General features: G+C 54.6%; 1 protein-coding gene across 1 annotated transcript in view; it reads left to right on the top strand.

Moving 5' to 3' along the window:
- The window catches only part of LOC132836180 (uncharacterized), a 43,448-nt gene that overhangs the window by 16,049 nt on the left and 2,366 nt on the right, over positions 1-25,033 (top strand). The window contains exons 5-12 of the mRNA XM_060855507.1: positions 96-193; positions 1,266-1,440; positions 4,064-4,253; positions 5,776-5,841; positions 11,686-11,748; positions 13,595-13,660; positions 22,521-22,592; positions 23,958-24,032. Coding sequence (XP_060711490.1) covers positions 96-193; positions 1,266-1,440; positions 4,064-4,253; positions 5,776-5,841; positions 11,686-11,748; positions 13,595-13,660; positions 22,521-22,592; positions 23,958-24,032 — 805 coding nt within the window. The remainder of the gene's footprint in view (positions 1-95; positions 194-1,265; positions 1,441-4,063; positions 4,254-5,775; positions 5,842-11,685; positions 11,749-13,594; positions 13,661-22,520; positions 22,593-23,957; positions 24,033-25,033) is intronic.

The following is a 25,033-nucleotide window of genomic DNA, read 5'->3' as shown; positions in this document are numbered from 1 at the left end:
AGTACCAGCCCGAAGGGCAGGGGCGCTGTGGGTGTTGGGGGTGGGGGGGGGAGGGGATGGGTCTGACCCCCCTCTCCCTGTGTTTCTCTGCTCAGTACATGCCGACGATGGGGGCCGTGATCGAGATCCAGACCAGGCGCATCGAGATCTACAAGGCCCAGCTGCAGATCCACGCCCACTTCACGGGAATACGGTGAGGACCCCTCCCGGTACAAACTCCCCACCCCCACCCCAGCTCCCTGCCACCCCAGCACAGCGCCACCGCAGCCTGTGCGAAGGCGGGATCCGGCAATGCCTTGGTTTGCTCTTGCTATTCAGCCGAGTGGGGCATCGTACGTAGACACGCAGACTCCGCGCTCTGGAACTGCAGGTTGGCCGCCCCCCACCCGGCCCCACTTCAGTGCTCCCACGTTTGGGGAGATTGTCAGAGTTGGCGAAAGTGAGGCGCAGGGTGGAGACAGAACATGTATCCGGTGGGAACCACGGGCGCCGACGTGTTTCAGGGCCGGGGTGATCTGGGTGTGTCCCAAGGGAGCACCGCGCTGTCGGAGGGTCAGCGCTGAGGGAGTGGGCACTATCGGAGGGTCAATGCTGAGGGAGTGGGCACTGTGTGAGGGTCAGTGCTGAGGGAGTGGGCACTGTGGGAGGGTCATTGATGAGGGAGTGCCGCACTGTCAGAGGGTCAGCGCTGAGGGAGTGGGCACTGTCGGAGGGTCAGCGCTGAGGGAGCGGGCACTGTCGGAGGGTCAGCGCTGAGGGAGTGGGCACTGTTGGAGGGTCAGCGCTGAGGGAGTGCTGCACTGTTGGAGGGTCAGCGCTGAGGGAGTGCTGCACTGTTGGAGGGTCAGCGCTGAGGGAGTGCCACACTGTCGGAGGGTCAGCGCTGAGGGAGCGGGCACTGTCGGAGGGTCAGTACTGAGGGAACGCCGCACTGTCGGAGGGTCAGTGCTGAGGGAGTGGGCACTGTCGGAGGGTCAGTGCTGAGGGAGTGCCGCACTGTCTGAGGGAGTGGGCACTGTCGGAGGGTCAGTGCTGAGGGAGTGCCGCACTGTCGGAGGGTCAGTGTTATTTTAGTGCTGGTTGTTTTAGACAGTGGGTGGGTGGAGTCTGGGACACTGAAGTCGAACGTATTCAGTCCCCCACCCTAAACTCCTTGATCTCCCCGTCGGCCTGTGTCTGTCCCTCTCCCCCAGCTGCCCCTCTCTCAGCCCCTGTCTCGTGTCTCACACCCCTCCTTCACATCTCTGTCCTCCCTCCCCTTACAGGTACATCTTGTACAGGTTCCCCGTGACTTCCGCCATCATCGGGGTGGCCACGAACTTCACCTTTCTGTGTGTCCTGGTGCTGGCCAGCTACCTGCAGTGGATCTGGGGGGGGTTGTGGCCCCCAGACTCCAGGGCGACCCCACCGCAAGGACCGCAGCCACGGGAAGTGGCCCCTGTGAGTCCCCTTCGTGTCGCTACGGGAGGAGAGGGGAGGGGCGGTTGGGAGGGGCGGTAGGCGTCGGGGATCTCGGCTTGGCTGTGGGGAAGTGGTCACAGGCCTCCCTGCTCCCTGGAATGACCGCAGCAACCCCTCCTGCAGCCACTTCGTCCTCAGCACCAGCTCTTCGACTCGGTGGGGAATCGCAAGTGGATTGCAAGCGAGGGTTGGGCGGGCTGGGGGCCGAAGCTGAGATCTCGCAGCCCCCTCCCCCTCCCACACACACTTGTTCCTGTTCTTCCCCACCCTGAACTCTTCTCCCACCGCCCCCTCCCCCTCCCCAAGGGAGAGGCGCGATCCCATCGCGTTGTGTTCAGTCCCACACGCAGAAGCACATGCCGTGGAGAGGGGGGTGATGAGTCGGGGGTGACCAACCAGTGCTCAGGTCACCTCTGTCGTGTCAAAAGTGCTACGGAAATGCAGCTGGTCACCTCGTGGTGGTGTTCAGCCTTGGGTTGGATGGTGAGCCCGGGCGAGAGGGTGGGGTGTCTGTCTGACCGGACTGCCGCACCGGCACGACCCTCCCCTCCCCTCTGCACCACTCCCCCGCTGACACACCCCCCCCACTTCTCCAACCCTTCCTGAAAGAGTCACATTCCCCAGCCCATCCACAGCGCCCCCCTTCTCTCTCCCAGGGCTGCCCCCCCCCCCCCCCCCCCCCAGTAATATCAAACACATGCCTCAGGACCACTGCGCGCACACGTGGTGGGTGTGGGGTGGGGGAAATGATCTCAGAGTGGGGTGGTGAGGGAGGGGGGAGGACTAATGAAAGATTGAAGCTGCATCTGTCAACACCATTTTATTTTCTTAAACATGCGCATTTGTTACAGTTTCATTAACTTTTAATTCTTCCCTTCTTTCTGCGATGCTCACTCCCTTCCCTCACACACTCTCTCTCTCTCTCTCTCTCTGTGCTTCCCTCACTCTGTCTTTCCTCCCATTCTGTCTTCCTCTTCCCTCCCCAACTCACCTCCCCTTCCAACTCATCTGTCCCCTCTCTCTTTCTCCCTCCCCCTCCCCCTTTCACTCTCTCCCCCCCCTTTCTCTCTCTCTTTCCTCCCCCTCCCCCTCCCCCTCCCCCTCCCCCCTCTCTTCCCCCCTCTCTTCCCCCCTCTCTTCCCCCCTCTCTTCCCCCCTCTCTTCCCCCCTCTCTCCCCCCCTCTCTTCCCCCCTCTCTTCCCCCCTCTCTTCCCCCCTCTCTTCCCCCCTCTCTTCCCCCTCTCTTCCCCCCTCTCTTCCCCCCTCTCTTCCCCCCCTCTCTCTCTCACCCCCCCCTCTCGCACCCCTCCCTCTCGCACCCCTCCCTCTCGCACCCCCCCCTCTCGCACCCCCCCCTCTCTCGCACCCCCCCTCTCTCGCACCCCCCCTCTCTCGCACCCCCCCCCCTCGCACCCCCCCCCTCGCACCCCCCCCCTCGCACCCCCCCCCCTCGCACCCCCCCCTCGCACCCCCCCCGCACCCCCCCCTCTCGCACCCCCCCCTCTCGCACCCCCCCCCTCGCACCCCCCCCCTCTCGCACCCCCCCCTCTCGCACCCCCCCCCTCTCGCACCCCCCCCCTCTCGCACCCCCCCCCTCGCACCCCCCCCTCTCGCACCCCCGTCTCTCGCACCCCCCCCTCTCGCACCCCCCCTCTCGCACCCCCCTCTCTCGCACCCCCCCTCTCTCTCGCACCACCCCTCTCTCTCGCACACCCCCTCTCTCTTGCACCCCCCACTCTCTCGCACCCCCCTCTCTCTCGCACCCCCCCTCTCTCGCACCCCCCCTCTCTCGCACCCCCGTCTCTCGCACCCCCCTCTCTCGCACACCCCCTCTCTCGCACCCCCCCTCTCTCGCACCCCCCCTCTCTCGCACCCCCCCCTCTCTCGCACCCCCCCTCTCTCGCACCCCCCCTCTCTCGCACCCCCCCTCTCTCGCACCCCCCCTCTCTCGCACCCCCGTCTCTCGCACCCCCCCTCTCTCGCACACCCCCTCTCTCGCACCCCCGTCTCTCGCACCCCCCTCTCTCGCACCCCCCCTCTCTCGCACCCCCCCTCTCTCGCACCCCCCCTCTCTCGCACCCCCCCTCTCTCGCACCCCCCCTCTCTCGCACCCCCCCTCTCTCGCACCCCCCCTCTCTCGCACCCCCCCTCTCTCGCACCCCCCCTCTCTCGCACCCCCCCTCTCTCGCACCCCCCCTCTCTCGCACCCCCCCTCTCTCGCACCCCCCCTCTCTCGCACCCCCCCTCTCTCGCACCCCCCCTCTCTCGCACCCCCCCTCTCTCGCACCCCCCCTCTCTCGCACCCCCCCTCTCTCGCACCCCCCCTCTCTCGCACACCCCCTCTCTCTCGCACCCCCCCTCTCTCTCACCCCCCCTCTCTCTCACCCCCCCTCTCTCGCACCCCCCCTCTCTCTCACCCCCCCTCTCTCGCACCCCCCCCTCTCTCGCACCCCCCCTCTCTCGCACCCCCCCTCTCTCGCACCCCCCCTCTCTCGCACCCCCCCTCTCTCGCACCCCCCCTCTCTCGCACCCCCCCTCTCTCGCACCCCCCCTCTCGCGCACCCCCCCTCTCTCGCACCCCCCCTCTCTCCCCTCCCCCCAGCTGCAGACCTCGTTCGCTCCGGGCCCAGGGACGATGAGGAGACGCATGACGGGCTCTCGCGGTGTCGCCATGGAGAGTGGGCAGCAGCAGGTGTATTCCAGCACCCCCACCCACTCGGCAGCTGGTACCCTCTGGCCCAGCGGCAACCAGCCCCTGAACACGAGCGACGCAAGTGGCTTCGACTCCTCCAGTATGTCCACCCCCACCCTGCCCCTCCCTCCTCGCCCCGTCACCGAGAGACTCTGCTCATCAAGACACATCCCCATTTCAAATCACTGTTACCTCGCAACAGCACAGAGTAAAGCTCCCTCTACACTGTCCCCCATCAAACACTCCCCAGGACAGGGACAGCACGGGGTTAGATACAGAGTAAAGCTGCCTCTACACTGTCCCCCATCAAACACTCCCCAGGACAGGGGCAGCACGGGGTTAGATACAGAGTAAAGATCCCTCTACACTGTCCCCCATCAACCCTCCCAGGACAAGGACAGCACGGGGTTAGATACAGAGTAAAACTCCCTCTACACTGTCCCCATCAAACCCTCCCAGGACCCTTTTCAGTTGCTGGTTCCCCCCCTCGTCCTGTGATGTAATGAGTCATTAGTACATGAACGAGTTACAAATGGAGCAGGGACTCTCAAACAAACAAACGGAGATATCATTGGCAGTGTTTTTTCACAGCAAGTGCAGAGGTGTATCGGCAGGGTTTCAGGGCCGGGGGATTGAGGTGTACGTGTCTGAACACTGCCTGTTATCTCTCAGGGCCGGGGGATTGAGGTGTACGTGTCTGAACACTGCCTGTTATCTCTCAGGGCCGGGGGATTGAGGTGTACCTGTCTGAACATTGCCTGTTATCTCTCAGGGCCGGGGGATTGAGGTGTACCTGTCTGAACACTGCCTGTTATCTCTCAGGGCCGGGGGATTGAGGTGTACCTGTCTGAACACTGCCTGTTATCTCTCAGGGCCGGGGGATTGAGGTGTACGTGTCTGAACATTGCCTGTTATCTCTCAGGGCCGGGGGATTGAGGTGTACATGTCTGAACACTGCCTGTTATCTCTCAGGGCTGGGGGATTGAGGTGGACATGTCTGAACACTGCCTGTTATCTCTCAGGGCCTGGGGATTGAGGTGTACCTGTCTGAACACTGCCTGTTATCTCTCAGGGCTGGGGGATTGAACTATACGTATCTGAACACTGCCTGTTATCTCTCAGGGCTGGGGGATTGAGGTGTACCTGTCTGAACACTGCCTGTTATCTCTCAGGGCCGGGGGATTGATGTGTACCTGTCTGAACACTGCCTGTTATCTCTCAGGGCTGGGGGATTGAGGTGGACATGTCTGAACACTGCCTGTTATCTCTCAGGGCCGGGGGATTGAGGTGTACGTGTCTGAACACTGCCTGTTATCTCTCAGGGCCAGGGGATCGAGGTGTACCTGTCTGAACACTGCCTGTTATCTCTCAGGGCCTGGGGATTGAGGTGTACGTGTCTGAACACTGCCTGTTATCTCTCAGGGCCGGGGGATTGAGGTGTATGTGTCTGAACACTGCCTGTTATCTCTCAGGGCCGGGGGATTGAGGTGTACCTGTCTGAACACTGCCTGTTATCTCTCAGGGCCGGGGGATTGAGGTGTACCTGTCTGAACACTGCCTGTTATCTCTCAGGGCTGGGGGATTGAGGTGTACCTGTCTGAACACTGCCTGTTATCTTTCAGGTACGTTCTGGGGCTCCACGGCGCGATCCGATCAGGGCTCCTACATGTCGGACTTTCGGGCGAGAGGTAAGGCTTGCCGACTGCTGGAGCCTGTCATTTTGGGAATGGCAGGGGCGCTGTGCCAGCTCCCCCAGCCTCCTTGAGTTACTCTGCCGACTCCACTCCCATCGCCCGGCCCGTCGGGTGGACGGAATTGCTGGCAGCGTCAGATCTAACCCCCACCCTGGCTGCCCCCCCCATCCAAGTGATCCCAAATCTATCCCGGTCCCCGTGACTTGATTTCAGCCCACCTTCCAACGGGAAGGCTTTTCCTGACAGCGAGAGGATTTCCCGGGTGAGAAACGGGAATGCTAGCGATGGTCTTTCACGGCTGTTCCTATACCCAAGCATGTCCCTGTCTAACGGCCGCTCACTCTGGGCTGTATACCAGTCTGGGGCTGATGTGTGCGCCGAGACGGCTGTGTGTATGCACTGAGCTGCCTGAGGAAATGACGGAGGCTGGTACTATTACAACATTTCCAGGGTGTTTGGACCGCTCCAGGAATAGGAAGGGTTTGGCGGGATATTGCCGGGATGGGTTCAGTTTAGGATGTCTGGTCAGCATGGACAAGTTAGGCCGAAGGGTCTGTGTCAGTACTGTCTGAGTCTCTTAGCAAACTGAACTTGTTCTGCCTTTCCCAGGGCTTGGCCTGTGTCCCTCTTAAAGCCTTCCTGTTCATGTCCCCTACGAGATCCCTTTTAAATATTGTAATTGTCCCACTGCTTCCTCTGGCAGCTCATTCCATACGCGCACCACCCTCTGTGTGAAAGAAATTTCCCCTTCGTCCCTTTTAAATCTTGCCCCCACCTGCTAGAGAAACAAATAGCGATATCTTGAAAAGTGTCCCTATTACAGAAGGAGAGGTGCTGGACTCTTAAGAAGTGCACCTGGTTTGATCAGATCCCGAATCCAGTCCTCTGAGAATATTGTGAATATTTTCCAGTCGTGTCGACGGAAGGTTCTGGAAGGCAGGACCACAGCCCCTGGCAGACTGAGAGAGGTACAGTTTCCAAGTCACGAAACATTGCCTCCCCCCTCCCCCCACAAAAAAAGGCTCGTCCAATTGGCTTACGTTTAGGATTATTAAAGCAATCTGGGAAAACATGGCAGAAGCTGTACTCCACGAGTTTAAAAACACTGTGTAAGGAAAAGTCCAGGGCACCAGTTGGTATCAGTCATAGGAACAATGATGAAATCTTTACTCAAAGATCTTAACAGAGAGACAGAGTCATAGAGATGTACAGCACGGAAACAGACCCTTCGGCCCAACCCGTCCATGCCGACCAGATATCCCAACCCAATCTCGTCCCACCTGCCAGCACCCGGCCCATATCCCTCCAAACCCTTCCTATTCATATACCCATCCAAATGCCTCTTAAATGTTGTCATTGTACCAGCCTCCACCACATCCTCTGGCAGCTCATTCCATACACGTACCACCCTCTGCGTGAAAAAGTTGTCCCTTAGGTCTCTTTTTTTATCTTTCCCCTCTCACCCTAAACCTATACCCTCTAGTTCTGAACTCCCCAACCCCAGGGAAAAGACTTTGTCTATTTATCCTATCCATGCCCCTCATAATTTTGTAAACCTCTATAAGGTCACCCCTCAGCCTCCGACGCTCCAGTCTGTTCAGCTTCTCCCTGTAGCTCAAACCCTCCAACCCTGACAACATCCTTGTAAATCTTTTCTGAACCCTTTCAAGTTTCACAATATCTTTCCGATAGGAAGGAGACCAGAATTGCACGCAATATTCCAACAGTGGTCTAACCAATGTCCTGTACAGCCGCAACATGACCTCCCAACTCCTGTACTCAATACTCTGACCAATAAAGGAAAGCATACCAAACGCCTTCTTCGCTATCCTATCTACCTTATCTCAAGAGGGTTGGAATATAAAAGCAGAGATGTGCTACTGAGACTTTATAAAGCTCTGGTTAGACCCCATTTGGAGTACTGTGTCCAGTTTTGGTCCCCACACCTCAGGAAGGACATACTGGCACTGGAACGTGTCCAGCGGAGATTCACACGGATGATCCCTGGAATGGCAGGTCTAACATAGAGACGTACAAGATAATATATGGCTTGGAAAGGGTGGACGCTAGGAAATTGTTTCCATTAGGCGAGGAGACTAGGACCCGTGGACACAGCCTGAGAATTAGAGGGGGCCAATTCAGAACAGAAATGCGAAGACATTTCTTCAGCCAGAGAGTGGTGGGCCTGTGGAATTCATTGCCGCAGAGTGCAGTGGAGGCCGGGACGCTAAATGTCTTCAAGGCAGAGATTGATAGATTCTTGTTGTCTCGAGGAATTAAGGGCTACGGGGAGAACGCTGGTAAGTGGAGTTGAAATGCCCATCAGCCATGATTGAATGGCGGAGTGGACTCGATGGGCCGAATGGCCTTACTTCCACTCCTATGTCTTATGGTCTTACCTGCGACTCTACTTTCAAGGAGCTATGACCCTGCACTCCAAGGTCTCTTTGTTCAGTAACACTCCCCAGGACCTTACCATTAAGTGTATAAGTCCTGCTAAGATTTGCTTTCCCAAAATGCAGCACCTCGCATTTATCTGAATTAAACTCCATCTGCCACTTCTCGGCCCATTGGCCCATCTGATCAAGATCCTGTTGTAATCTGAGGTAACCTTCTTCGCTGTCCACTACACCTCCAATTTTGGTGTCTTCTGCAAACCTACTAACTGTATCTCTTATGCTCATATCCAAATCATCCAGGAGCCTAAAATATAACAACCAATCAGAACAGATTCCAAAAGCACACATGACATTTAACCAATCTTCTTACTGAGGAGAGCTCGATAAGGGTAACTTGCTAGATGTAATGTATTTAGATTTTGAAAAGTCCTAGTCCAGCTGCCTTGCCTCTTTTGAGGAAAGGAAGGATATTGCTAAGCTGGAGAAGAGATTTACCAGGATGTTGCCGTGTTCGGAGGGTTTGGGTTATGAGGAGAGGCTGGATAGGCCGGGACTCTTTTCATTGGAGCGTAGGAGGTTGAGAGGGGGACCTTATGGAAGTTTATAAAATAATGAGGGGTACAGATCAAGTTAATGGCAGGTGTCTTTTCCATTTATGGTGGGGGGGGCTTCAAGACTAGGGGGTACATTTTAAGGTGAGAGGGGAAAGATTTTAAAAAGTGATGAGGGGCAAGTCTTTTACACAGAGGGTGGTTCGTGTGTGGAATGACGATCCTGAGGAAGTGGGGGATTGTGGGTACAGTTACAACATTTAAAGGGCTTTTGGATAAGGACCGAATAGGAAAGGGTTTGGAGGGAGATGGGCCAGGAGCAGGCAGGGGGAAACTGGATTAGTTTGGGATTATGGTCGTCATCGACAGGTCGGGCCGAAGGGTCTGTTTCTGTGCTGTGTGACTCCAAGAGGCACTGTAAAGCAAAAGTTAGCCCTGGTGGGATAGCAGAGAGAGGAAGTGAGTCCAGTATTTGTACAGGATGATGGAAAATACAAACATTTGGGATTTGGCAGTCACGTTTCAAAGTGCCCATGTGACACACATTGGGGTGATCGAGGGGGACAAAAAAGAGAGAGCCACTGGGAAGACACTGGAGGACTGCAGATGGATGTCAAGGTGAATAAATTTGAGGTGATGTGTTTTGGCGGGAAGGATAAAGTGTAAGTCAGAGAGGAAACGGAGAGGACAGGGGGGTCACAGACTCTCAAAATAGCATCACACGTTAATCAGACCCCAAAAGCAGAAACAAAACTGAGATTCGTTTGTGGAAAAGCGATTTTGAGCTTGCAGCAGACCTCGGTTAAGACGCCTCTTGTGCAGTCATTTATTTTCAACATTGACCCCAGGACGATGTGGCCATCATTGGCTGGGCCTAGGGTTTATTATCCATTCCCCAACTGCCTTCTGAAACCGCTGAGCAGATCTGCTCTCCGTTTTATTCAAATGGAGGAGGAGGAGAGGGTGGGGAGGGAATAATGCCAGAGCTGGGAGATTGCACCCATCAGGAAAGAAAACTGAACAGGCAGCGGTTCTATTCTGTTAAGATCGAGACGGTCACAGGGATCGATCAAGGGCTTTAAGGCGATGAAGGGGACAGTCAACAGAGAGAGAAGATGGTACTGGGAGATCAGAACCGGGGGCTCACGTCTAGAAGACGGTAACGGCTACATCCATTCAGTGCAGACTTATTTACCCAGAGAATGGGCATGTTGTGGAGCCCATTTATGTCTCCACCCCCGAGACTCCCAGCCTCATTCCTGACGAAGGGCTTTTGACCGGAACGTCGATTTTCCTCCTACTCGGATGCTGTGCTTTTCCAGCACCGCTCTGATCTTGTCTCTCATCTCCAGCATCCGCAGTACCCACTTCCGCCATGATACAGAGTCCCCCCCACCCCACCCCCCTCCACGGACCGATGGCTGTGAATAGCCTGGATGCACTTAAAAGGGAAGCTGGATAGAAACGCGGGGGAGATAAATGGAGCAGCGCGGGGGCTCAGTGGTTAGCACCACTGCCTCCCAGCACCAGGGACTCGGGTTCGATCCCACCCTCGGGCGACTGTGTGGAGTTTGCACATTCTCTCCCCCTCCCCCAGTGTCTGTGTGGGTTTCCTGCAGGTACTTTAATTTACACCAAAGATGTGCAGGTTAGGGTGTATTGGCCGTGCTAAATTGTCCCATAGTGCCCAGGGATGTGCAGGTTAGGGTGTATTGGCCATGCTAAATTGTCCCATAGTGCCCAGGGATGTGCAGGTTAGGGTGGATTGGCCGTGCTAAATTGTCCCATAGTGCCCAGGGATGTGCAGGTTAGGGTGGATTGGCCATGCTAAATTGTCCCATAGTGCCCAGGGATGTGCAGGTTAGGGTGTATTGGCCGTGCTAAATTGTCCCATAGTGCCCAGGGATGTGCAGGTTAGGGTGGATTGGCCGTGCTAAATTGTCCCATAGTGCCCAGGGATGTGCAGGTTAGGGTGGATTGGCCGTGCTAAATTGTCCCATAGTGCCCAGGGATGTGCAGGTTAGGGTGTATTGGCCGTGCTAAATTGTCCCATAGTGCCCAGGGATGTGCAGGTTAGGGTGGATTGGCCGTGCTAAATTGTCCCATAGTGCCCAGGGATGTGCAAGTTAGGGTGGATTGGCCGTGCTAAATTGTCCCATAGTGCCCAGGGATGTGCAGGTTAGGGTGGATTGGCCGTGCTAAATTGTCCCATAGTGCCCAGGGATGTGCAGGTTAGGGTGGATTGGCCGTGCTAAATTGTCCCATAGTGCCCAGGGATGTGCAAGTTAGGGTGGATTGGCCGTGCTAAATTGCCCCATAGTGCCCAGGGATGTGCAGGTTAGGGTGGATTGGCTGTGCTAAATTGTCCCATAGTGCCCAGGGATGTGCAAGTTAGGGTGGATTGGCCGTGCTAAATTGTCCCATAGTGCCCAGGGATGTGCAGGTTAGGGTGGGTTGGCCGTGCTAAATTGCCCCATAGTGCCCAGGGATGTGCAGGATAGGGTGGATTGGCCGTGCTAAATTGCCCCATAGTGCCCAGGGATGTGCAGGTTAGGGTGGATTGGCCGTGCTAAATTGTCCCATAGTGCCCTGGGATTTGCAGTCCAGGCAGGTTAGCTGTGAGAAATGCCGGCTGGCAGGAATAGGGTCAGTGGGGGGGTGGTGGCGGTGGTTAGGTGGCTCTGGGAAGCCACCTTTGGAAGGACAGTGTGGACTTGACGGGCCGAGTGGCTGGCTTCCGCCCTATCGGGATCCTAGGAAAGGAAGGAGCTGGACCGTGGGTGGACGGGTGTGCGTGGCGTATAAATTCTATACGTTGCTAACCCCTATGGGAGCTGTGTGGTGTGTGAACGTGATCCAATTACCTGAACTTGACCTGTGTTTTTCAGGAGTACAAGACCCTCTGGGAAGAGTGGACACCAACTCGGTCAAGTTGGATCAGTCTGGAAGAGGTATGAGTTCCAATTAATTAATTGATCGATTGGTTAATTACACCACGGCCAATCCCTGGGCACTATGGGACAATTTAGCACGGCCAATCCACCCTAACCTGCACATCCCTGGGCACTATGGGACAATTTAGCACGGCCAACCCACCCTAACCTGCACATCCCTGGACACTATGGGACAATTTAGCACGGCCAATCCACCCTAACCTGCACATCCCTGGGCACGATGGGACAATTTAGCACGGCCAATCCACCCTAACCTGCACATCCCTGGGCACTATGGGACAATTTAGCACGGCCAATCCACCCTAACTTGCACATCCCTGGGCACTATGGGACAATTTAGCACGGCCAATCCACCCTAACTTGCACATCCCTGGGCACTATGGGACAATTTAGCACGGCCAATCCACCCTAACTTGCACATCCCTGGGCACTATGGGACAATTTAGCACAGCCAATCCACCCTAACCTGCACCTCCCTGGGCACTATGGGACAATTTAGCACAGCCAATCCACCCTAACAAATCACTGAAGATATCAACAGATGTTAACAAGAAATTGACCAAACCCTGGGGTTCGATTGCCGAGGTACGCAGAACTCAAAAGCGGAGAACTGATGTTAAACTTGGATGAAATCTTAGCTAGGCCACACTCGCAGTCACGGTCAGCTGCTTGTTCTGAAAAGAACATAGCAAGGGGCTGGTGTGCAGAGTCCCTGGCGAATGTACAGAAGCCATTGTTTAACATCACGAGGAGGATAGATAAAGCTCGCTACCCTTGGGTGGGAGAGTTCAAAACCCCCTGTTTCCCCCCTCCCCTGCAACAAAGTGAATACACTACCACCTGATGAAGGAGCGTCGCTCCGAAAGCTAGTGTGCTTCCAATTAAACCTGTTGGACTAATACCTGGTGTGGTGTGATTTTTAACTTTGTACACCCCAGTCCAACACCGGCGCCTCCAAATCATGACCAAGCTGGATAGTCACTGATGAATCCACTCGGGAATTCGGGGGAAATGTAGTCTCCCGAAGAGTGGGGGAAGTGTGTGGGACTCACCCCCACAAAGAGCGACAAGTACTGTCGACAGAATGAACATACGTGGGAGAGGAATGGAGAGAAGCTGGGGCAGGGATGGTGTGGAGCACTGACATCAGTGTAGGGCCGAAAGACCCCCTATCTGTGTGACAAACTGCTACCTACTGAATGCGTAGTGGAGCGATCGAGTCTCACAGACCCTTCGACCCAACCGGTCTGTGCTGACCACAGTCAGCACGGTGGCTCAGTGGGTTAGCACTGCTGCCTCACAGCGCCTGGGTCCCAGGTTCGATTCCAGCCTCAGGCGACTGTCTGTGTGGGTTTCCTCCCACAGTCCAAAGATGAGCAGGTTAGGGTGAATTGGCCATGCTAAATTGCCCCATAGTGTTAGGTGTAGGGGAATGGGTCTGGGTGGGTTGCTGTTTGGAGGGTCAGTGTGGACTTGTTGGGCCTGTTTCCATGCTGTAGAGTATCTATCTAATCTAAACTAGTCCCACCTGCCTGCTCCTGGCCCATATCCCTCCAAACCTCTCCGACCTATCAACTTATGCAAGTCTTTTCCGCACTGTAACTGTATCCACATCAGCTACTTCCTCTGGAAGTTCATTCCATGCGCGAATCACCATGTACTTTTAAAAATAAGTTGCCCCCATGTCCTTTACAAATCTCTCCCCTCTCACCTTCATTATTGCCCTCCTAGTTTTGAACTCTCCCACCCAAGGGAAGCGAGCCTTATCTATCCTCCTCGTGATGTTAGAACCCTCTATGATCGTGAGGTAGGTACAGGATCTAATCATCTGAATGTTTTTCAGAAGTACCGGCGGAAGGTTCTGGAAGGTTCGAGCGTGCCTCCTTGAAGTCTGAGCAGTCTATGAAAGGTAGGATTTCTAATTCACTAAGTACTGCTCCCTCAAACAGCGCCCGGCCCAGATGGACCTCCTGGAAGATCTTGCTGAGATTGTGTGTATAAAGCACTCATTAGAAAGCAGAACTGGGCAAGTCGATAACCCATCAAACTGTCCCATAGTTTTAACAATGAGTCTGCCCAAGTCCAGGGCACCAGGGAGTTGTCTGCATCAGTAATAGGAAAGATAATGGAACAGATTCCAAAAGGGGATGTCACATTTGACTGACCTTACTGAATTCATTCAGGAGGTAATAGGGTGGATGAGGGGAGTGTAGTAGATGGACTCAGAGATGTGCAAGGTAAAAATATAGACTGCAGATGCTGGAAACCAGATTCTGGATTCGTGGTGCTGGAAGAGCACAGCAGTTCAGGCAGCATCCAAGCAGCAGTAAAATCGACGTTTCAGGTTCCCGAAACGTCGATTTTACTGCTCCTCGGATGCTGCCTGAACTGCTGTGCTCTTCCAGCACCACTAATCCAGAATCATATGGATGTACAGCACGGAAACAGACCCTTCGGCCCAACTCGTCCATGCTGACCAGATATCCCAACCTAATCCAGTCCCATTTGCCAGCATTTAGCCCTTATCCCTCCAAACCCTTCCTATTCATATACCCATCCACGCGCCCTTTAAATGTTGTCATTGTACCAGCCTCCACCACTTCCTCTGGCAGCTCATTCCATACACGCACCACCCTCTGCATGAAAAAGCTGCCCCTCAAGGTCCCTTTTAAATCTTTCCCCTCTCACCTTAAACCTACACCCTCTAGTTTTGAACTCCCCTACCCTGAGAGAAAGACTTTGTCTCTTTATCCTATCCATGTCCCTCATGGTTTTGTACACCTCTATAAGGTCACCCCTCAGCCTCCGACGCTCCAGGGAAAACAGCCCCAGCCTGTTCAACCTCTCCCTGTAACTCAAACCCTCCAAACCTGGCAACATCCTTGTAAATCTTTTGCTTTTAGAGATTGAATCAACTTTATTGTCACACATGTTCACATGAGTACAGTGAAAATTTCACACGATGCCATCTTAGGTACAAGGTACCTAGGCACAGATTCTTGAGTAGAAATTCTGAGGAAAAACGAGGTTAGGCAAATATAAAGTCCAGCAGTACGGACATTCAGAAGGACAAGATCATTCAGAAAAAAAAACGATGTAAGTTTGCTCGCTGAGCTGGAAGGTTCATTTTCCAGACGTTTCGTCACCCTACTAGGTAACATCTTCAGTGGGCCTCCGGACGAAGCACTGTTGATAATTCCTGCTTTCTATTTGAAATGTTTGGGTTTCTTTGGGTTGCTCTTGCAATTTTGCGTGGTGATGTCATTTCCTGTTCCTTTTCTCAGGGGGTGGTGGATGGGGTCTAACTCGATGTGTTTGTTGATAAAGTTCCGGTTGGGATGCCATGCTTCTAGGAATTCTCGTGTGTGTCTGTGTTTGGCTTGTCCTAGGATGGATGTGTTGTCTCAAAGTGGTGTCGTCTCAAAGTGGTGTCCTTCCTCATCTGTATGTAAGGATACTAGCGAGAGTGGGTCATGTCTTTGTGGCTAGTTGATGTTCATGTATCCTGGTGGCTAGTTTACTGCTTGTTTATCCAATGTAGTGTTTGTTATAGTTCTTGCAAGGTATTTTGTAAAAGATATTAGTTTTGCTTATTGGCTGTATAGGGTCTTTCAAGTTCATTACCTGCTGTTTTAGTGAGTTGGTGGGTTTGTGGCCTACCATGATGCTAAGGGGTCTTCTCAAAACTCGCTATAAAGAAATAAAAACGTTCAGACTAGCAGTGTTTCCACCATAATAAAAGCTCCCTCAATGAACTATTGGCTTCTTGTTTAACGTCAGACGGGTAAAACCAGAAAATGAAGAGCAGATTCTGGCCAAACTAGCCAGAACTACCACGGCTGCAAGAGCAGGATGGGAGGCTGGGGTGCTGCTGTGCGGAACTCTTTTCCCCCCCCTCCTGAAAGCCCTCCCGTTATCTACGAGGCACAAGTCAGAAGTGCGTTCCTAAGAACACCCGAGCAGCTCGACCCCATCCAGGGATAAAGCAGCCCCCTGCTCAATTAGCACCATGTTGCCCAGTCCCTCCACCACTGCCGTTCAGTAGCAGCAGTGTGTACCGTTCACTGGGATCAGGTGCAGAGTAGAGAAAATCTTCATGTGGGCAGCTGCTGAACTTGGTGTTGGGGGTTGGGACATCTATGTACATCTGTAATCAATCCCGTCAAGAATCTTGGCAAAACCTCTTCCCTCCATAGTGTCCGTGTCCAGGAGAGTTCCACACCGTGCTGGGAGCACCACTGTTTATATATTAATCACTTGGAGGAAGAAGAAAGCAAATGGAGATAAATTTCGATAAATGTGAGAAAAAGTAAATCTTAGCAGGACTTATACACTTAATGGTAAGGTCCTAGGGAGTGTTGCTGAACAAAGAGACCTTGGAGTGCAGGTTCATAGCTCCTTGAAAGTGGAGTCGCAGGTAGATAGGATAGTGAAGGCGGCGTTTGGTATGCTTTCCTTTATTGGACTGAGTTTAGAAGTTGGGAGGTCATGTTGTGGCTGTACAGGACATTGGTTAGGCCACTGTTGGAATATTGCGTGCAATTCTGGTCTCCTTCCTATTGGAAAGATGTTGTGAAACTTGAAAGGGTTCAGAAAAGATGCACAAGATGTAGGAGGGTTTGAGGTATAAGGAGAGGTTGGACAGGCTGGGACTGTTTTCCCTGGAGCATTGGAGGCTGAGGGGTGACCTTATAGAGGTTTACAAAATCATTAGGGGGCATGGATAGGGTAAGTAGACCTAATCTAATTAGGTCTAGATTAATTAGACCTAAGGTAGGGGGAGTTCAAAACTAGAGGGCATAGGTTTAGGGTGAGAGGGGAAAGATATAAAAGGGAACTAAAGGGCAACTTTTTCACACAGAGGGTGGTGCGTGTATGGAATGAGCTGCCAGAGGAAGTGGTGGAGGCTGGTACAATTGCAACATTTAAGAGGCATTTGGATAGGTATATGAATAGGAAGGGTTTGGAGGGATATGGGCCGGGTGCTGGCAGGTGGGACTAGATTGGGTCGGGATATCTGGTCAGCATGGACAGGTTGGACCGAAGGGTCTGTTTCCATGCTGTACATCTCTATGACTGTGACCAAAGTTGCCAACAAAACAAAAATAGGTGGAAAGGCAGATTGTGAGAAGGATAGGTGCGGTTTACAGAGAGATAGTGATGGGGGAGTAGTGGCCAATGGAGTATAATGTGTAAAAATGTTCAGTGTGGAAGGGAATTTGAAGAGAATAAAGGTGCAACCCAAAGAAACTTCGCAATTCATAGAATCCCTACAGTGTGGAAGTGGGCCATTCAGCCCATCAGACATTCACTCGCACAGGAGTGGTTAAGGGAGAAGCTGGATTAACACACGCTAGATCCATTTTGACAGGAATAAAAAGGACTCTTACTGTAATGGTGAAAGATTGCAGCATGCTGCTGTACAGAGGGACATCTGTTCTTGAAGCGCAGATGGTTAGTTTGCAGGTAATGAAGATGCGGAATGCAATACTGTCCTCCGTTGCGAGAGGGACGGAGTTTAAATGCAGGGAGGTTATGCTGCAGTTGTACAAGGTGCTGGTGAGGCCACACCTGGAGCACTGTGTACAGTCTGGGTCTCCTTACTTGGGAACGAATGGACTGGCCCTGGAGGGGTTTGCAGAGGAGGTTGGTTCCGGGGTTGGTTTATGAGGAGACTGGGATTATCCTGATTGGGATTTGGAAGTGAGGAAGGGAATCTTATAGAGACAAATAAAACGATGCAGGGAGTGGATAAGATGGAAGCAGGGAGGCTGCTTCCACTGAAACTAGAACCAGGGGGTACGGCCCCAAAATAAAGGGGGGACAGGTTTCGGACGGAGCTGAGGAGGGACAGCTTCACCTGGAGGCTTGGGAATCTGTGGAATTCCCTGCCCAGTTGAGACTTCCTCGCTGTATGTTTTTACAGCAAACAGAGAGAGTTCTGAACAATGAAGGAATGAAGGGTTCTGGGGAGCAGGCAGGTGGGTGGAGCTGAGTCCACAGAAAGGTCAGCCACCATCTTATTGAATGGCAGGGACAGGCTCGAGGGGACGAATGGCCTCCTCCAGCTCCTATTCCATCTGTCCCTATTACGTTCAGACCGAAGGGTCTATATCCGTGCTGTGAGATACTGAGGGAAAGGTTCCAAACTAGCAGATGAGGTGGGGAGATGGGGCAGAACAAAGACCCTTGCAGCACAGGAACAGGCCCTTCGGCCCTCCTAACCTGTGCTGATCCAGACCCTCTATCTAAACCTGTCACCTATTTTTCTAAGGATCTGCACCCCTTTGCTCTCTGCGCCCATTTATGTATCTGTCCAGATACATCTTAAATAATGCTATCATTCCTGCCCCTACCACCTCCACTGGCAATTTGTTCCACGCTCCCACCACCCTCTTCCACGTATATCTCCCCGAAACTTTTCCCTTCTCACCTTGAACCCATGACCCCTAGTAATCGAGTCCCCCCACTCTGGGGAAAAAGCTTCCTGCTATCCACCCTGTCTATAACCTCCCATGATTTTGTGGACCTCAGTAATGTCCCCCCACCCACCCGCCTCAGCCTCCTCCTTTCCACTGAAAATAATCCTAGTCTTCTACTCATTAACTAGCACTCTCCATATCGGGGCAACATCCTGGTGAACCTCCTCTGCGCCCTCTCCAAAGCGTCCAAGAATTGAGAGTGAGCATAAATGCGAGGCCGGAGCAGACAGACCGAATGGCCTGTGATCCTGTGCAGTAAACACTGCATCAGTCTGGACCAGTCAGCTTCTCCGGTGGGAGACACCTTCAATCATGTCCGAGATTAAGACATAGGAGTGGAAGTAAGGCCATTCGGCCCATCGAGTCCACTCCGCCATTCAATCATGGCTGATGGGCATTTCAACTCCACTTACCAGCGTTCTCCCCGTAGCCCTTGATTCCTCGAGACAACAAGAATCTATCAATCTCTGCCTTGAAGACATTTAGCGTCCCGGCCTCCACTGCACTCTGCGGCAATGAATTCCACAGGCCCACCACTCTCTGGCTGAAGAAATGTCTCCGCATTTCTGTTCTGAATTGACCCCCTCTAATTCTAAGGCTGTGTCCACGGGTCCTAGTCTCCTTGCCTAACGGAGACAATTTCCCAGCGCCCACCCTTTCCAAGCCATGTATTATCTTGTACAGATTGAGTTTCAGTATTGCCTGTCTTTTTCAGGCATGCTGATGGGTGGTTGTGGGAGACACGTACAAAGCTAATAAAGCCTGCTTAGTGAGAGGGGCTGCGGTTTCTAATCGATGTCAACTATTGCCCTACCCTCCTCTGCATCCCATCTCTGCGGAACAGAAGAAATTTGGGAAGGGCGAGAGAGACCACGTTCAATGTGAGTAACCTCTTCAGTGGAGGATGGATAAAGACAGGGAGGTCTAGCTGCCCGACGAGAATGACTCATAGAATTCTAACTGTGATTGGTGAAGTCTAGGTCGCTGGTGAATCTTAGCGTAGCTGACCAGAAAGGTAATTGATTCCTTACTCAAAGACACACGCCGCACTGCATTTTGGTAAAACAAACAAGGACTGGATTAATTCAGTTAAAGGTAGGGCCCTGGGTAGCGTCGACACTTACCAACTTCAGATCAATGTCAGCCTCTTGGTATGAGGTGATAGGCAGACTGAGGTGGGGCAGCAAAGAAATGGGGGTAAATTTGTGGCGGCTCTTTGTTCAACAGCACCCTGGAGAAGGTCAAACGCATGGGAGTCAGCGCCACTCAGGAGAAAATGTTTGTTTAAGGAGCTGGTTCCCTTCCAGTTCTTTCTGTCCATGAGTAGAACCCAGACTGGGCGTCACCGGGCAGGTTATTGCTGAGCAGATGCTGATTGGTAGCACTGTCGATGACCCCTTTCCATCACTTTACTGATGATGGAGGGGAGACTGACAGGGTGGTAATTGGCCGGGTTGGATTTGTCCTGCTTTTTATGTACAGGACAGACCTGGGCAATTTTCCACACCGTCGGGGCAGATGCCAGTGTTGTAACTGGCAGAGCTTGGGTAGGGGAGCAGCAAGTCTTCTGGATTTTACCAGAATGCTGTGCGTCTCCCGGAGCCTTCGCAGTAACCAGTGTCTCCGGCCATGTCTCGATACCAGGTCGGGTGAATCAAAATGGCTGTGATGCTGGGGAAGCAGTGGAGGAGCCCGCGATGGATCACCCACTCAGCACATCTGCCTGGAAATCTCTGCCTTCGCTATGCTGGGCTCCTCCAGCACTGAGGGTGGGGAGATTTGGGAAACCGTCATTCATGGCTGAATGTGGCAGGACTCTTTGGAGGGTGGGCATGGACTCGAGGGGCCCTGGATGGCCTGATTGTACCACTGCAGAGCTTAGCTCTCAACGGTTGGTTCTGGGATTATAGAATCCCTATAGTGTGGAAACAGGCCATTCGGCCCAACTGACCCTCAGAAGAGTGACCCATTCCTTTACCTGATTACTCTACATTACCCCTGACTAACCGGCACACGATGGGGCAATCTCCCACGGTCAACCCACCCTAACCTGCACATCCCTGGGCACTATGGGGCAATCTCCCACGGTCAACCCACCCTAACCTGCACATCCCTGGGCACTATGGGGCAATCTCCCATGGCCAATCCACCCTAACCTGTACATCCCTGGGCACTATGGGACAATTTAGCATGGTCAATCCACCCTAACCTGCACATCCCTGGGCACTATGGGACAATTTAGCACGGTCAACCCACCCTAACCTGCACATCCCTGGGCACTATGGGGCAATCTCCCATGGTCAATCCACCCTAACCTGCACATCCCTGGGCACTATGGGGCAATCTCCCACGGTCAACCCACCCTAACCTGCACATCCCTGGGCACTATGGGGCAATCTCCCACGGTCAACCCACCCTAACCTGCACATCCCTGGGCACTATGGGGCAATCTCCCACGGTCAACCCACCCTAACCTGCACATCCCTGGGCACTATGGGGCAATCTCCCACGGTCAACCCACCCTAACCTGCACATCCCTGGGCACTATGGGGCAATCTCCCACTGTCAACCCACCCTAACCTGCACATCCCTGGGCACTATGGGGCAATCTCCCACGGTCAACCCACCCTAACCTGCACATCCCTGGGCACTATGGGGCAATCTCCCACGGTCAACCCACCCTAACCTGCACATCCCTGGGCACTATGGGGCAATCTCCCACGGTCAACCCACCCTAACCTGCACATCCCTGGGCACTATGGGGCAATCTCCCACGGTCAACCCACCCTAACCTGCACATCCCTGGGCACTATGGGGCAATCTCCCACGGTCAACCCACCCTAACCTGCACATCCCTGGGCACTATGGGGCAATCTCCCACGGTCAACCCACCCTAACCTGCACATCCCTGGGCACTATGGGGCAATCTCCCACGGCCAACACACCCTAACCTGCACATCCCTGGGCACTATGGGGCAATCTCCCACGGTCAACCCACCCTAACCTGCACATCCCTGGGCACTATGGGGCAATCTCCCACGGCCAACCCACCCTAACCTGCACATCCCTGGGCACTATGGGGCAATCTCCCACGGCCAACCCACCCTAACCTGCACATCCCTGGACACTATGGAACAATCTCCCTTGGTCAATCCATCCTAACCTGCACATCCCTGGACACTATGGAACAATCTCCCTTGGTCAATCCACCCTAACCTGCACATCCCTGGGCACTATGGGACAGTTTAGCAAGGCCAATCCACCCTAACCTGCACATCCCTGGGCACTATGGGACAGTTTAGCACGGCCAATCCACCCTAACCTGCACATCCCTGGGCACTATGGGGCAATCTCCCATGGCCAACCCACCCTAACCTGCACATCCCTGGGCACTATGGGGCAATCTCCCATGGCCAACCCACCCTAACCTGCACATCCCTCGGCACTATGGGACAATTTAGCACGGCCAATCCACCCTAACATGCACATCCCTGGGCACTATGGAACAATCTCCCTTGGTCAACCCACCCTAACCTGCACATCCCTGGGCACTATGGAACAATCTCCCTTGGTCAATCCACCCTAACCTGCACATCCCTGGACACTATGGAACAATCTCCCTTGGTCAATCCACCCTAACCTGCACATCCCTGGGCACTATGGGGCAATCTCCCTTGGTCAATCCACCCTAACCTGCACATCCCTGGGCACTATGGGGCAATTCAGCACGGCCAATCCACCCTAACCTGCACATCCCTGGGCACTATGGGACAGTTTAGCACGGCCAATCCACCCTAACCTGCACATCCCTGGGCACTATGGGACAGTTTAGCATGGCCAATCCACCCTAACCTGTAAATCCCTGGGCACTATGGGACAATTTAGCATGGCCAATCCACCCTAACCTTCACATGCCTGGGCACTATTGGACAATTTAGCACGGCCAATCCCCCCTAACCTGCACATCCCTGGGCACTATGGGACAATTTAGCACGGCCAATCCCCCCTAACCTGCACATCCCTGGGCACTATGGGACAATTTAGCACGGCCAACCCACCCTAACCTGCTGCCTGGCTGTGTGCCTCCTGCCTCCTGCTTGTCTACCTTGGATTCCAGCATCTGCAGTGTTTTTGTTTTAAAAACACCTCCCCACCCCCCATATCTTGAGATCTGGCATTCTTGCGATCCTCCCCTGATGCTGAAAGGTCTCTCCCTCCCGCAATGCTGAGGGTTTGTTGACCCGGGAGATTTAACAGGATGTCTTCTCTTTGTCTGTATCCTGCCAGGTGTTTCCGGGAAGTTGGATAACATTGGAGCAATGGACCGCAGCTCCATCCACTCCAGACATTCTAATCCAGGTACAGCCGGGATATATTTCCTTTCTCTATCCTTCTCTCTGTCGGGTCATAGGTTCACATCGTCACACCAACGTACCACACGGAAACAGACCCTTCGGCCCAACCCGTCCATGCTGACCCAGATATCCCAACCCAATCTAGTCCCACCTGCCAGCACCCGGCCCATCTCCCTCCAAACCCTTCCTATTCATATACCCATCCAGATGCCTCTTAAATGTTGCAATTGTACCAGCCTCCACCACATTCTCTGGCAGCTCATTCCACACACGTACCACCCTCTGGGTGAAAACGTTGCCCCTTAGGTCTCTTTTTATATCTCTCCCCTCTCACCCTAAACCTATGCCCTTCTAGTTCTGCACTCCCACCCACCCCTCCACTAGGGAAGAGACCTTGACTCTTTACCCTATCCATGCCCCTCATAATTTTATAAACCTCTATAATGTCACCCCTCAGCCTCTGATGCTCCAGGGAAAACAGCCCCAGCCTGTTCAGTCTCTCCCTGTAGCTCAGATCCTCCAACCCTGGGAACATCCTTGTAAATCTTTTCTGAACCCTTTCAAGTTTCACAACATCTTTCCAATAGGAAGGAGACCAGAATTGCACGCAATATTCCAACAGTGGCCTAACCAATGTCCTGTACAGCTGCAACATGACCTCCCAACTCCTGTACTCAATACTCTGACCAATAAAGGAAAGCATACCAAACGCCGCCTTCACTATCCTATCTACCTGTGACTCCACTTTCAAGGAGCTATGACCCTGCACTCCGAGGTCTCTCTGTTCAGCAACACTCCCTAGGACCTTACCATTAAGTGTAAGAATCCTACTAAGATTTGCTTTCCCAAAATGCAGCACCTCGCATTTATCTGAATTAAACTCCATCTGCCACTTCTCAGCCCATTGGCCCATCTGGTCCAGATCCTGTTGTAATCTGAGGTAACCCTCTTCGCTGTCCACTACACCTCCAATTTTGGTGTCATCTGCAAACTTACTAACTATATCTCTTATGCTCACATCCAAATCATTTATGTAAATGACAAAAAGTAGAGGGCCCAGCACCGATCCTTGTGGCACTCCACTGGTCACAGGCCTCCAGTCTGATAAACAATCGTCCCCCACCACCCTCTGTCTTCTACCTTTGAAATGGAGGGTGGATGCTATTTGTCATACCCTAGGGGCAGCTGTGTCTGTGGCTGGGTGTGTGTCTGGGGGGTATGTCTGTGTGCCTGAGGTGGGGGGGAGAAGAGTCTGCGCGTCTGGGGGGAGGTGCAGCAATGAGTCTTAGGGGGGGGGTGTTTCTGGAGGGAGGGGGGGCAAGGGTGGTCTGACCTATCGGCCCCTCTGACCCTGCTGTCCCCCTCACAGTGACACCGCTCCAGACACCCAGCGTCCAGACCCTCCTGAGGGGGATGCCCGATCAGAGTGTGGCTGAAGGCACAGGTAACCCAGCTTCCAGACCCTCCTCCCCCGGCCCCCCACCCCCTCTTCTACCACCACCCCCCCCACATTCTCCCTCCCTCACCCCCGCCTTGTCATCCCCTCTCCCTCGTCCTCCTCCCCCCCCCATCCTCCTCCCCCCCTCAACATCCTCCCTCCCCACCCCCCCATCCTCCCCACCCCCCCTCATCCTCCCCACCCCCCCACGTCCTCCCTCCCCACCCCCCCATCCTCCCCACCCCCCCTCATCCTCCCCACCCCCCCTCATCCTCCCCACCCCCCCTCATCCTCCCCACCCCCCCACGTCCTCCCTCCCTCCCCCCTCATCCTCCCCACCCCCACGTCCCCTCTTCCCCCCCCCCCCAAGTCCTCCCTCTCCCCCCAACGACCTCCCTCTCCTCCCTCTCCCCCCCGCCTTGTCATCCCCTCTCCCTCGTCCTCCTGCCCCCCCCACGTCCTCCCTCCCTCCCTCATCCTCCCCACACCCACGTCCTCCCCCGTCCCCCCACGTCCTCCCTCCCTCCCTCCCTCCCCACCCCCACGTCCTCCCCCCACGTCCTCCCCCCTCCCCCCACGTCTTCCTCCCTCCCCCCACGTCCTCCCTCTCCCCCACGTCCTCCCTCTCCCCCCCACGTCCTCCCCCCTCCCCCACGTCCTCCCCCCTCCCCCCTCATCCTCCCCACCCCCATGTCCTCCCTCTCCCCCCCACGTCCTCCCCCCCTCCCCACGTCCTCCCCCCCCCCTCGTCCTCCCCCTCTCCCCCCCACGTCCTCCCTCTCCCCCCCACGTCCTCCCCCCTCCCCACCCCCACGTCCTCCCTCCCTCCCCCCCTCATCCTCCCCCCCCCTCCCCCCCATCCTCCCCTCCCCCCCTCGTCCTCCCTCCCTCCCCCCCTCGTCCTCCCTCCCTCCCCCCTCATCCTCCCCACCTCCCCCCTCATCCTCCCCACCCCCACGTCCTCCCTCTCCCCCCCACGTCCTCCCTCCCTCCCCCCCCATGTCCCC

The sequence above is a fragment of the Hemiscyllium ocellatum genome, chromosome 46, assembly GCF_020745735.1.
Source record: "Hemiscyllium ocellatum isolate sHemOce1 chromosome 46, sHemOce1.pat.X.cur, whole genome shotgun sequence".
Lineage (NCBI taxonomy): Eukaryota > Metazoa > Chordata > Chondrichthyes > Orectolobiformes > Hemiscylliidae > Hemiscyllium > Hemiscyllium ocellatum.
Note: the sequence above shows the minus strand (reverse complement) of the source record. Positions and strands in the feature narration are given on the sequence as shown.